The sequence below is a fragment of the Ipomoea nil genome, unplaced genomic scaffold, assembly GCF_001879475.1.
Source record: "Ipomoea nil cultivar Tokyo-kokei standard unplaced genomic scaffold, Asagao_1.1 scaffold0512, whole genome shotgun sequence".
Classification (NCBI taxonomy): Eukaryota; Viridiplantae; Streptophyta; class Magnoliopsida; order Solanales; family Convolvulaceae; genus Ipomoea; species Ipomoea nil.
In genome coordinates this window covers 2,675-15,434 of record NW_017616940.1, presented here as the reverse complement: position 1 = coordinate 15,434, position 12,760 = coordinate 2,675, and the positions used below count along the sequence as shown (strand labels likewise).

Here is a 12,760-nt window from a genome sequence, read left to right as displayed (position 1 = left end):
GTCATTTTGTATAGATTATATATATGATGTATAAGGATATAATAAGTGATGATGAATAAGATATTCCTCTTTTCTCTCTTTTCTCTCCATTATGTTTTTATTTTAACAACAATCACTATATTGAACATGCATGTCAATTTTTTTAAAATGAAAAATAGTCAAATTTACTCTCTAAATTAAATAAATAGTGTAATTGAGCTTCTTATGTAGTAAAAAGAAAAAAAGATGCATTCAAACTCCTTCGGACAAAGAAGTTCAATTATATTTTAATGTAACTTGCTTAGCTGGTTAATGTTTATGTAGTTGACATGCATCTTTTTTATTTTTCAAAAATAAAAACAAAAAGTTGTTTTCTTAAAAACATTTTTGTTTATTTTTTCAATGTCTAAATTTTAACTTTAAACAGTCGGTTACTAGCTCTATTACATTGTAGTATCTGTTCATATACTTTCTCAACCTACTGAAACACAAGAGCTAATAAGGCCTCCACACTGAGGCTCGAACTCACAATCTTCCAAATGGAAGTCCAATCCGAGTACCATTGGACCACATAGTCCTGGTACCATGGTTGTTTAATTTGATTAAATAGTCATAGTTGTCATCTACTTCAAAAATCTAGTCACCACCTTCGTTTTAATTAGATTCACTGAGAAGAGGGATAGAGGGTCTAAAACAAAAGCGGTCACCGCCTTTGTTTTAGACCTTCATCTCCCTATGAAACAAGGGTGGTAGCCATGGTCATCGCCTTAATTTTAGTTGGTCCAAATTTTAAAGACAACCATAATTGTCTTAAAAAATTATTTTAGATGACTATGGCCACTCCCCCGAATCACTGTCTCACAAGTCACACCCCACGTTCCATACAAACAATGGGCTAGGACCAGGGGCCCCATCAAGTAGTGAGACTGTGCGAGAATTATATTCAAGTTAAGATTATCAAGTTGTACGCGTGGGTAGTGACTAGTGAGCAATATTATAGAGTAATTCTAAATGTGATCTCATTTTTTATTCCTTATGATGTGATATTCTTTGATTCTTTAGTACACGAAGAGTCATGATTTTTATCAATTATTTTTTTCTCTCCAATAAAATTTGAACAATTTGAGTAAATTTTGGAGTACAAGAGTATTTTTTTATATTATAATGCATGATGTATAAATACCTCCAAAGAGGTTGGATTATGTCATCTGTGGACAAGTGCACACTGCACGTACACCACATACTTCATAATCGACTTATCTTGTATTATCTTATTAATTTATATTTATATTAGTCCATTCCATATGGAATTTTTCATATTCAACATTTTTGAATTTTGGTACTATTATTTTGGACTTCTACTATACAAACTTTCAAATTCTACTTCCTTGCTTGTACTCTTTGAGATAACAAACAATGATTGGTTAATTATGTGAGTCCGCAGAAAAGTGTCTACATCAAAAACATGTTAAAGAAAGTAAAAATTGAGAGTATAAAATAAGAGTACACTAAGTATTTTCATTATTTTGTTCCGCATCTTGAGTGGTCAAATCATGATGTTAGTACTAGGTAGTGATCGTAAAGATCCATGCAATTCAAAGGGACATATTACTATATACATTTGTGCACGCAAACAAGGAAATTAGTACACGATAATAGTATACTAGATTACTAAATTGTGCTCCAAAAAAAAAAACAAACAAATACGTATTTCTTTTGTCCCAAAATGGAGTAAACCATCCTTTACACGTTTTGGTTCTATCCAGGTAAGAAAGAATACAAAAAAATATAACCTTAGTTTCTTTTCTAAATTATTCACAACTAATCACATCAATATTAAAGTTACAACATTCACGATTTACCTCAACAATGACTCTCGAAATAAAGTATTATGAACTTAAGATAAATCCAACCTAACTGATATCACCTAAATTTTAAATAAAAAGTGATAGAGATCTCATTTAAAATAAATTTTTTTCCTACCATAGTTTCCTTGGGGCCCAATGAGTAAATGACGTGTACGTCATGATTTTGGTGGAAACTTGGAAAAAGTATTTTTCTTAGAAAATTGCCATAAATTGGCCTGTAGCGTGTGATTGGGTAATTTTAACTTTTTATTAATGAATGTCACTGACATTGTTAGAATGTAGTATCTGTTCATAACTATTTTCTCAACCTATTAAAGCACAAAGAATGAATACTCTACTGAAGCTTGAATCCACAACCTCCCATATGGGAATGCGACCTTGATAATTTTAAAATATTATTTTGATTGAATTTATTAATGATTTGTGTTGGGTTTAAACTTTTTGATATCATTATATATATATACACTCAAAATGATTATTGATAAAAAAAAAAACAAACATTGATGACGCTGTATGTATTGATAAAAAAATGGTTTATGCTGTAAATGCTTCTGCAGTAGCCTCTCGTGCACATACGAGCTGAGCTTTCTTCCTTCTTCCATAGGCTATATAGGGGCTATAGATGAACTCCAAATAATCAAATGTAAATGTGAGGAAACAGTTCATCATAGCTGTGTTTACTTTCTGGTTCAACATCTTATGCAATTGAAGAATTTGTAGCTCTAAATTGTTTCATGCTTTTATTATGTCATGTTTACTTACTTAAAACAAAAAGTGGCCAAATCTTATATTATATTGTTCATGACATGCTCAAAGAAACATTTAAAATAATTAAAGATGAGCCATCTTTTCTAGTGCCTCTCTGCTTTTTCCTTTCAGCTCTTTAGCTTTCATCCTTGGGGGATTGATAGTTGGGTGATCCATAAGGACTGTGATTGCTGTTTCTATTTCTTTGGCATTTACTTTTTCTGGGAGTATTTCAAATTCTCCCATGAAGTAATATCTGTAATCCATCTTAACCTCAACTCCTATACCTATCTCCTCTACCAATTGGAACGCATTTGCTTGTTGCTCTGTGTATATTGGCCATGTTGCTATTGGCACCCCGAACCAGATACTTTCGAGAGTCGAATTCCATCCGCAGTGTGACACGAAACCACCCACAGCTGGGTGAGCTAGCACTGCAGCTTGGGGTGCCCATCCGATGACTTTTCCGATGCTTTTAGTTTTCTCTAAGAATCTTTCCGGCAAGGCCTCTTCTGGATCGTTGTAGTCAGTGGGAAATATTGAACCGTGAGAGGGTGGGCGCCTTAAGGACCAGAGGAACCTGTGCCCGCTTTGCTCGAGGGCGTAAGCAATCTCCTTCACTTGAGGCTCGGGGAAACTTCCGCAGCTCCCAAAGCAAAGAAACACAACTGATGAATCTGGGTGGCCATCAAGCCATTTCAGGATTTCCTTCTCGGACGATTCTTGGATTGAATTGCCTTTCAAGTTGACTATTGGTCCGATAGGGTACACGGGCGGGACACTCGCGTTCTTGGAGAGAGATTCAAGGGCATGCGGCTCTAGCTCCAAGAACGTGTTCACCAAGATGCCTTTTGCCTTTCGCATTCGTTTGGCAATATCCAGGAAATAGCCTGAGCCGCCGGTTTTGTCCAGCGCGAATAAAGGCAATAGCTTGGCCGGGAATGGTTTGGAATAAGTAGAGAGGTTGAGATGAGGGTCGGAATCTTTAAACTCCGTCACGTCCACACCGTGGTCGTCTCTGAGGCTCTGGAGATGGAGTTGAAGGCCGAGCATAGCAGCACCGGAAGTGTAGTACACATAGGTGGGGAGCCCAAACTCGTCAGCCACATCCATCATGACCATACAGGTCCAGTCCATAACAAACCCACCAAACCGAACACCATTATTCTTCATCTCATTCACGCAGTCTCTGACGTTAGGCTTGTGAGATTCGACGAAGAAAGTGAAGGAGGTGAAGCCGTTCTTGGAAGCTGGTGCAGGGAGGCCCTCCTCCGGCAGTGATATGAACTTCAGCCTGGAGCAGTGGTTATTGGCAAGCAGAGATTCGACGTGAGAATTAAGATGGGAATCTAGAGGCAATTTCATGAGCAAGACAGTAATGGAGAGCTGATGTCGTGTTTGTAGGAGGCGCTTTGCCATTTCGACATCGGAAATAAGGTGACCCATTATAGGGGCTGGAATCAGAACGAGATCCATAGCTTCTTCATTCATCATCGTCATCAATGGAGGTGAGATAAGTCAAAATTATGCCGCAGTAGTGAGTAGTGGCACTATATAATTAAGGTAGGACAACCTTGTGTTATTTTAGCATTTCTATTGAGCCATTGAGTCATTATAATTCAAAAATGAGAAAAAGTCTATTGAGTTACTATAATTTAAAAATGAGAGAAAGTCTATTACAGCTGTTCAATATACTTTTTCTATTATAGTTATAATCCAAAGAGTTTATACTTTATCATAGAAGTTTGATTCTGTCACCTTTCATCAATTAAATTTATGTCATATAAATAAAAATTTGTTAATTCAGTGACCATTTATTTAAAATAATAACAGATATATCATCAAACTGTATTACTTGGCTTTAGTTATTCTAATCTTGTTCAATAATTTTCTTGTTTCTCAATCAGTTGTGTTGGCGCCGTGGATTACACAACACCTCCAAAGAAGATTATGACGTCCGTGGACAACTGCACTCCACATACTTCACAACCGACTTCTCTTGTATTATTTTATTGTTTATATTAGTCCACACGGAATCTTTCATATTCAAGATTGTTGAATTTTGATACTATTATTTTGTCCGGCATCTTCAGTGGTCAAACCTTAGCGTTGGCTGTGATATGATATGTTCAGCTGTCACGATAGTGGAACTTTAATTTGTAAATAATGTAAGTAAAATTATTATCCTTATTTTGTAAAATGCTATTATTCGTTTAAATATTTAATTATTTTTTTTTTAAAAAAAAACATGATACAACAACTGCTAGCTGCCTAGGTTGGTCATAACATCCTCAAAGAAACGTCCAAGAGAACTGTAGGAAGAGCCACCCTCAGCTAGTGCCGCTCTGCTCTGTTCTTTAAGTTCCTCGGCCTTCTTCCTTGCGGGATTGGAATTCCGGTCCATAACCATAAGCTTCTTGATTCCCGTTTCTATCACATCCGCACTCACTATTTCTGGAATCTTTGTTCTATCCACGATATCGATTATGTAATCCATCTTGATCTCCACTCCTATCCCCATCTCCCTCACCACTGAAACGCATTCGCCTGCTGCTCCGAGTAAATTGGCCAAGTCGCCATCGGCACCCCAAACCAGACGCTCTCCAGAGTCGAATTCCATCCACAGTGCGACACGAATCCCCGACAGCCGGTGAGCTAACACTGCAGCTTGCGGCGCCCATCCGATGACTTTTCCGATGCTTTTAGTTCTTTCAAGGAATCCTTCCGGCAGAACCTCTCCGGGATTGTTGTAGTCGGTGGGCAAGAATGAGGCTTGAGTCGGTGGCCGCCTCAACGCCCACAGGAACCTCTGCCCGCTCCGCTCAAGTGCGTAAGCGATCTCCTTCACTTGAGGCTCGGGGAAATGACCCGCGCTTCCGAAGCAAAGGAACACAACTGATGAGTCTGGATGGTCACCCAGCCATTCCAGGGTTTTATTCTCCGATTCTTGGTCGTTTTCAGATTTTAGGTTCAATAGGGGTCCGACAGGGTACACAGGTGGGACCTCCCCGGAGAGAGATTAGAGTGCATGCGGCTCTAGCTCGAAGAAGGTGTTGACGATGATGCCTTTCGCCTCTCGCATTCGTTTGGCAACATCCAAGAAAAAGGTTGACCAGCCCGTCTTCTCTCGCGCAACGAACGGCAACAGCTTAACCGGAAAAGGGTTCAGGTAAGCCGAGACAGTCAGGTCCGGATCGGAATCTTTCAACGCCGTCACATCTACGCCGCGGCCATCTCTAAGGCTCTGTAGATGCAGTTGAAGGCCGAGCATGGCTGCACCGGAGGCGTTTAGCACATAGGTGGTACCCAAGCTCATCAGCCACATCTGCCATGGCGGAAGAGTAGGCATCCACCAGGCTAGCCTTACAGAACCGATCCGACGATCTCGTGAACGCAGTCTCTGACGAGAGGCTTGTGAGAATCGATGAAGACTCGAAGAAAGCGCTGTCCATGGCGTTACTATTGTTGAGAGCAGATTGGTCGTTAGGGAGTGGCTTGACCTTCATTCTCGAGTCATCATTGTGGAGTGATTCCAGGTAAGAAGTGACCTTGGTATCGTGAGGAAAGGTGATGGCGAGAAGAGTAACGGAGAGATGGTGTTGTCTGTGTATGAGGAGCTTTGCCATATCAATGGCAGGTCTGATGTGACCCATTCCTGGGAATGGAACGAAAACTAACTCCACTGCGTCTTTCATCTTCACTGCTAGCTACTCCGGAATTGAAGAGATTGAGAGAAACTAGTATAACTACCTCTGATGAGTGGCCGTCATTTTCATAAAGATGTGGCTATTGCCGGACATTCACAACTGTCTGTGAAAGGAAACAACCACTAGGTTCCTTTGAGGTCGGTGGACGATGTATTAATAAAATATTCAATATTTTTAAAATAAAAAAAAAACAAAAATTAAAAAGAATTGACACTATAGGCCGGTCTATAGATGAACTTATAATAAAAGTGTAATAAATGAACTTCATATATAATATTTTATAAAGTTAATTGAAGTGAAATCATATATATCAAACTGAATCTTCTAGTGTTACTCCTGAAACTATAGAACATATATATACTATCTTGTAAAAATTATGAGTATTTATAAAAAAAAAAATTGAATTGAATTTTCTATTATAATAGTTGTGAATTCAAATCAGTATATATATTTAAATTCAAAATATATTTGAAATTATAATTCATAAATCATAATTGTTTACTACATGCTCAAAGAAACATGAGTAAATACTCAAAATGGTCCCTCGATTATAGCTAAATTCATAAATTGGTTTTCGACTTTCAATTTCAACCAATTAAGTCCTTAACTTTGTAATTTTAACACAATTTAGTCCTCTATCTATTTGACCGTTTGTTGACCGTGATTTTTGAGGATATATTTGTAATTTCATGGTCCATCGTCGGTTTCTTAAGGTTCCGGTTGCATTTCCAGACTGCACTGTTAATTTGAATCTACTGTCGAAAGCAATATACCAAATCCGGTTGCCTTTCTTCATCCTCACTTTTGATTCAATGTAGTTGAGTTCATACCAGAGCGAAGAAGACAATGTGTTTCCGAACCGGTGCAACGTCATCCTGGAGGCCTCCACGTGCTTCGACGAGAGCTGCAGGTTCTTCTGGAGATCATTGATGACGGCGCGGCCGCCGAGGTTGATGCAGAAGTGTTCGAAGACCTGTTTGAAGTTGGGAATGTAGGGTTTCCATATGGGATTGAAGATTTTCAGGCCGATTAGGGTGAAGAGGAAGATGAGCTGCTCCAACACCGGGAGAACGAGCAAGCCGATTGTGGTTATGTTGGATTTGAGGGCTTCGCTGGCGGTCTTTTGAGAGGTTGATTCAGACTTTCCCTTGCGGATCTTCCTGCTCGTAAACGTAGCGGTAGGCTTTGTAGTCGGTGCCCTTGTGCGTGCGAACCACGTGCATGAGCCGGTAATTGGCCCGACCTGAATCGTGCTTCTTGTTGGACACGAGAATCACGGTCAACAAACGGTCAAATTGGAGGACCAAATCGTGTCAAAATTGCAAAGTTAAGGACTTAATTGGTTGAAATTGAAAGTCGATGACCAATTTATGAATTTAGCTATAGTCGAGGGACCATTTTGGGTATTTACTCAAGAAACATTGAAGATAATTAAAAGATGAGTCACCCTCTTGTACTACCATTCTGCTCGACATTGTGACACAGAGCCCTCCAAAGTCCAAAGCAGGGTGAGCTAGCATGGATCAATGACCGAAATGTGTGGTCAAAAGCCTGAAATTCCCAAAGTGTGTCGCGTTTTTTTTTTTTTTTTTTTGACAAAAATATGTAAAACTCCTTTGGGAGTTGCGTTTTTTGTTGTGTCCCGGCATTTTTTTTTTTCCGATATTTTCGTAAAACGCAAGAGGTAGTTGCGTTTACGTATTCGTATACGTAAAACGCATTACCTAATGCGTTTTCTAGGGGATACGGTATAGGCAAAAACGCAACTTACGTTTGCGTCTTACGTATTATACGGAAAACGCAAAAGTAAGTTGCGTTTTTTGGATTTTTTGTACCGGCGACATCGAAGAACGGCGAGGACCACAAATAACTGTTATTCAATCATTTCCCAGTCCATCGTTCAAAATTTTTCGAAAAAAATCCATCGTTTCCTATATAGACTGCGCGTCCTCTCTTCTCTTCTTGTTATCATAATCAACAATAATGGCGAACCAAACCCAGAACAGAAAGCAGAACAGAAACGCCGGCGGTGCTCCACCGGCACCGAACGCCGTTGTTCAAGACCAAGAGAGAGTTCAGGCTCCGGAGACGGCGACGCTGCTCGGCGCGGGAATGATAGGCAGGCGACGGCGTTTGACTTAGTGGAGCAAATGCAGTTTTTGTACGTGAGAGTGGTGAAGGCGAAGGAGTTGCCGGCAAACGATCATTCCCCTCACCCTTTTGTGGAAGTGAGGAGGAAGTGCAAGTGGCCTTTTACGTTTACTTACAAAAACGCAATTCATTCTTGCGTTTTTCACATAATTCCGGCGGACTACACCGGTAAATAGTCCGCATTTCGGAGTTGCGTTTTACGTATTTTATAGGATTATACGTAAAACGCATCTCCCAAATGTGTTTTAACATATTCATACGTCACATAAAAACGCATTTGGCAGATGCGTTTAACGTATAGAATACGAAAAACGCAACTCGCCATTGCGTTTTACGTAAATAATGAAAAAAAAAAAAAATACAGTCGGGACAACAACAAAAACGCAACTGGAAACTGAGTTTACATATTTTTGTCAAAAAAAAAATCAAGACACATTTAAGGAAATTCTCTTGGCCATCTACACATTTCGGTCATTGATCCGAGCTAGCATGGCAACATGCGGTGCCCATCGGTTAATTTTACTCATGCTTTTAATTCTTTTAAAGAATCCTTCCGATTATCGCAATCTCTGACGACGTTAGGCTTTTGAGATTCGATGAAGAAACTGAAGAAGGTGAACTTGTTGGTCCTCTGGCACTGGCAGTGGTATGAACTTCAACCTGGAGAAGTCGTTATCGGCAAGTAAAGATTGGATATATGAATTAATGTTGGAATCAATTGCAGGCATATTCAGGAGCAAGATTGTAAATGGAGAGTTGATGTTTGTTTTGTAGAAGGAGCTTTGCTGTTTCCACAGCAGAAACAAGGTGACCCATTCCAGGAGATGGAATGTAAACCAGTGTAACGTCCTGTTTGGTAAAATAATTAACTTATCAACTTATTTTATACCATTGGACAAGGTCTTTGGTATCAGCTTATCAATTTATTTGATAACTAGTAATTGTCCCGTGCGATGCACGGATAAGAATTATACAATATTACGTTAAGTTATTTTAATATTAACCTAAAGAATATTTTGTAAAGATATTGATTCTTAAAGTTTACGGAGAAGTTTTATGTAAATACTAAAAGAAGAAGTTAATTAGAAATAAATGTATCCAAAGTAGTAGACAAAGTAAGGCATGACAAAAGTTAATAAACATTGAAATAAAATTACAAATTATTAAATACTTCGTGGTACACAACATTGGTAGTTGAAGTACAACTCGTTTCACCTTCGTTTGCAATTAAAATTTTTAGACCCTTAGGGTTGCTAACTCTAGACGCAGCAACGTACAATTGACCATGTACAAACACTGGTTTCTTCAACAGCAAACCTACATGAGACAGTGTCTGTCCTTGACTTTTGTTTATGGTCATTGCGTACGACAACATAAGAGGGAATTGTCTTCTTTGGAATTTGAATGGCAATCTTGGATCTGATGGGGTCATTGACATCCTAGGTATTAAAACCATTGTACCAGAGCTGTTACCAGTCACAATTTTTGCTTCCACAACATGGTCCGATAACCTAGTGATGACCAACCTCGTACCATTGCATAAACCAAGCGAGTGGTCTATATTCCTCAATAACATTACAGGGGATCCCACCTTTAGAGTTAATGCATGGTTAGGGATACCAGATGCTCGCAATCCATTTAGAAACTCAGGAGTGTGCACATCTGAAAGGATACCGTTGCTTGAATCAGACTTACAAACTGTGTCGCAACTGAAATAAGTCTTGCTCTCAGCTACATGCAACTGACTCATATACTCATTTATGGCGTTAACAACATCAAGTGTTGGAGCCAATATTGCTCGACTTTCAAGGTAGCTATGGTCACATCCACCATTTTTGAACATTGGGAATGTACTATCTACAATTGTTGCTATATGGTCACCGGTAGATGGCAACAACATTTCCTGTGGGATGTTAACATTTGCATAACCATCATTTGGACCTCCCATTGTTCCATCTCCGATAGATGCAAGCCATTCTGCAAAATCTTCAACTTGTTGTAGATCAACCTCGGGGTCCATTCTATTTAATCGGAGATTCTTTGTTAACCTAAGAACTTTACATGTATCCCAAAGATAAGAAGAATTTATGGTAGCTGATACAATATCTTGCCTTGTACCTTTAGGTATAACAGGCAATATTTGCCTAAAGTCACCCCCAAATACAACAGTCTTGCCACCAAATGTCTTTTCAGCACTAAGCGGATCGTGGAATCGCATCAAATCCCTCATTGTTCTATCTAATGCTTCAAAACAGTGCTTGTGCATCATCGGTGCTTCGTCCAAATTATTAACTTTGTCTTTACAATTAATTCTGCGAGGTGGCTACCTTGATTGATATTACACGTTGAATCTTCATTTAAAGAAATTGGTATTGCAAATCTGGAGTGAGCAGTTCGTCCTCCAGTTAGAAGTAATGAGGCTATACCACTTGAGGCAACATTGATGACGATATCACCTTTAGATCGCAATTTTGCAGACAAAGCCTTCCAAACAAATGTTTTCCCGTTCCACCATAACCGTACACAAAAAACAATCCACCGTTGTTCAAGGATACATCTCCCAAGATTGTTTCATATACTATGGTTTGTTCGTCAGTTAATTGTCTTTCCATCATTTGACTCTCTTCATGTAAAGCTTCACGATCATAAGCCAGTTCCTCAAACAACAATCTATTATCAACACCAACCATGCATCATCGAAGTTTGGTAATGGCATTTGAGGGTAGTCTTTCAAAGACTTGTTGTACAACTGTAGCAATTTCTCCAATTCAATCAAACATAAATTCTTCTTATCGTCATCTGATAATATCAAGTCTGTCATCCACACAAAAAAAAATGAATAAAACAAATGTTAAATTCATTAGTAAATATATAAAAATAAACTAAAAAAAAATGTTAAAAGTCTGAGAGTACAACCTTCTTTCTGTAAGACTCTTCGTCTATTAAACTGTGCATCCTCTGACAGATGTTGCCACACGGCATTCCAAACATTTTCCGGCCTAATAACCAAGTTCGATGTCAAGAGTATGACAAACAATTTCCTCATGGCTTGTGCAGTTGACCAATGACTTGCCTCATTTATTGCATCAATATATTCTTTGTCATCGTCAAGTAGCCCCCGTGCATAACATGCATCTCTAAAACTTGGATACTTTACTCCCTCAAAAGTCATGATATCTTCAAAATTGGTAGGACCCCGAACTACATTCAAGAGACATCGCAAGTAATATATTTCACCGCTACCTGGGGGTACATAAAAAATGCGACCAATTGAAAAACCCCGTTTCCTTGGATGCCATTCTCTAATATCTTTCTTCCAGACAAATTTGGTTGGCATGTCAATATATGTCAATCCCTTTGCAACATCAAATCTCTTATTTGCATCGAACCAGCCAGTGAACATACTTTGACCCACAGTAGGACGATTCAAGACGTTGTCTATTCGATCGTCATCCTCGAACAACTGACTGGCAATTTGGAAGGTGGAAACTTAGTCTCTCAACTGGAGGGGTCCTAAATTGGACATCGAAACTAAGGAGTCGCCATGTAGCCGCAAGCAGACACGTATCTGCAATCATAGTACATGCTTATCTCATCTACCACTTCATTTGAATGTTCATCAGTTGTACTCTTGTAGAATTCAGCTGTGACCCTGTCATTTCCCTTGTTGACATATTTGAACAGGTATTTGATAGACCTCGATTGATTACACCATTCCACGTTTATGTGTGCCCTATACTTGAGAAGCAGATATCTGTTATGTGGTACAACATATCTATTATCTAATTCCACTCCATTTTTTAAGATAGTTCTACCATCGTCCCGGCGCATGTAGATTGGGTAGCCGTCTTCATCCCAATTGGAGAGCTCAACAAATCTTTTCGGGAAGTGTTTTGAACATCTTCCGTTCACCATGCAAGGCGATTTTGTTCTCGCTGGTCCACAAGGACCGTGTATCATAAATTCTTCAACAACATTGTAGTAATCCTTGTCCACTACTTTGTCCGGTATCTCTGCTGAAATAATGGAATCCATGTAGTTTGATGTCGACCTTTGACTATTTCTTTCCAAAAAAAGTAATAGGTGGGGCATGTGGTAAACCACGTTTTTGAAACTCAATGGTGTATACAACTGAAATAAAATAAGGTTGACAGGAATTATGTTATGAAAATTAACATATCATAAAAAAACATATTATTCTATCTAAGTATCCAAGGACCGTACCTGCAGTAACTGCACCGAATAATTTGCCAGCTCTCAATTCCTTAACCAAGCAATCCAACTTCATCTTAAATATTCTACAGACAA

At 38.9% G+C, this 12,760-nt stretch overlaps 3 protein-coding genes and 1 pseudogene across 3 annotated transcripts; all 4 read right to left on the bottom strand.

Annotated features, from left to right (window-relative positions):
* Positions 1-2,678: 2,678 nt before the first annotated feature.
* Positions 2,679-4,139, bottom strand: LOC109173986 (anthocyanidin 3-O-glucosyltransferase 2-like). Its single transcript, XM_019323301.1, has one exon. It carries the CDS (start codon positions 4,092-4,094, stop codon positions 2,679-2,681), a length of 1,416 nt encoding a protein of 471 aa, XP_019178846.1. The 5' UTR covers positions 4,095-4,139.
* Positions 4,140-4,805: 666 nt separating this feature from the next.
* LOC109173982 lies at positions 4,806-5,943 on the bottom strand (annotated as a pseudogene).
* A 3,223-nt stretch (positions 5,944-9,166) lies between these two features.
* On the bottom strand, positions 9,167-10,682 carry LOC109173981 (ATP-dependent DNA helicase PIF1-like). Its single transcript, XM_019323300.1, has 2 exons — positions 9,711-10,682; positions 9,167-9,301 (listed from the first exon to the last, which is right to left on the bottom strand). The coding sequence occupies exons 1-2, from the start codon at positions 10,680-10,682 to the stop codon at positions 9,167-9,169; spliced, it is 1,107 nt and encodes a 368-aa protein (XP_019178845.1).
* A 381-nt stretch (positions 10,683-11,063) lies between these two features.
* Positions 11,064-12,487, bottom strand: LOC109173980. Its single transcript, XM_019323299.1, has 3 exons — positions 12,036-12,487; positions 11,369-11,919; positions 11,064-11,266 (listed from the first exon to the last, which is right to left on the bottom strand). Exons 1-3 carry the CDS (start codon positions 12,485-12,487, stop codon positions 11,064-11,066), a joined length of 1,206 nt encoding a protein of 401 aa, XP_019178844.1.
* Between the last annotated feature and the right edge of the window lie 273 nt (positions 12,488-12,760).

Excerpts from the sequence above, each read along its gene's own strand:
- LOC109173986 (XM_019323301.1), bottom strand. The coding sequence starts at position 4,094 with ATGACGATGATGAATGAAGAAGCTATGGATCTCGTTCTGATTCCAGCC.
- LOC109173981 (XM_019323300.1), bottom strand. The coding sequence starts at position 10,682 with ATGAGGGATTTGATGCGATTCCACGATCCGCTTAGTGCTGAAAAGACA. Across the intron at positions 9,302-9,710 it reads TGTACGTTGCTGCGTCTAGA|GACGTTACACTGGTTTACAT; the intron begins GTTAGCAACCCT and ends TTTACCAAACAG.
- LOC109173980 (XM_019323299.1), bottom strand. The coding sequence starts at position 12,487 with ATGGATTCCATTATTTCAGCAGAGATACCGGACAAAGTAGTGGACAAG. Across the intron at positions 11,920-12,035 it reads GTGGTAGATGAGATAAGCAT|TCAGTTGTTCGAGGATGACG; the intron begins GTACTATGATTG and ends CCAAATTGCCAG. Across the intron at positions 11,267-11,368 it reads AAGAGTCTTACAGAAAGAAG|ACTTGATATTATCAGATGAC; the intron begins GTTGTACTCTCA and ends TGTGGATGACAG.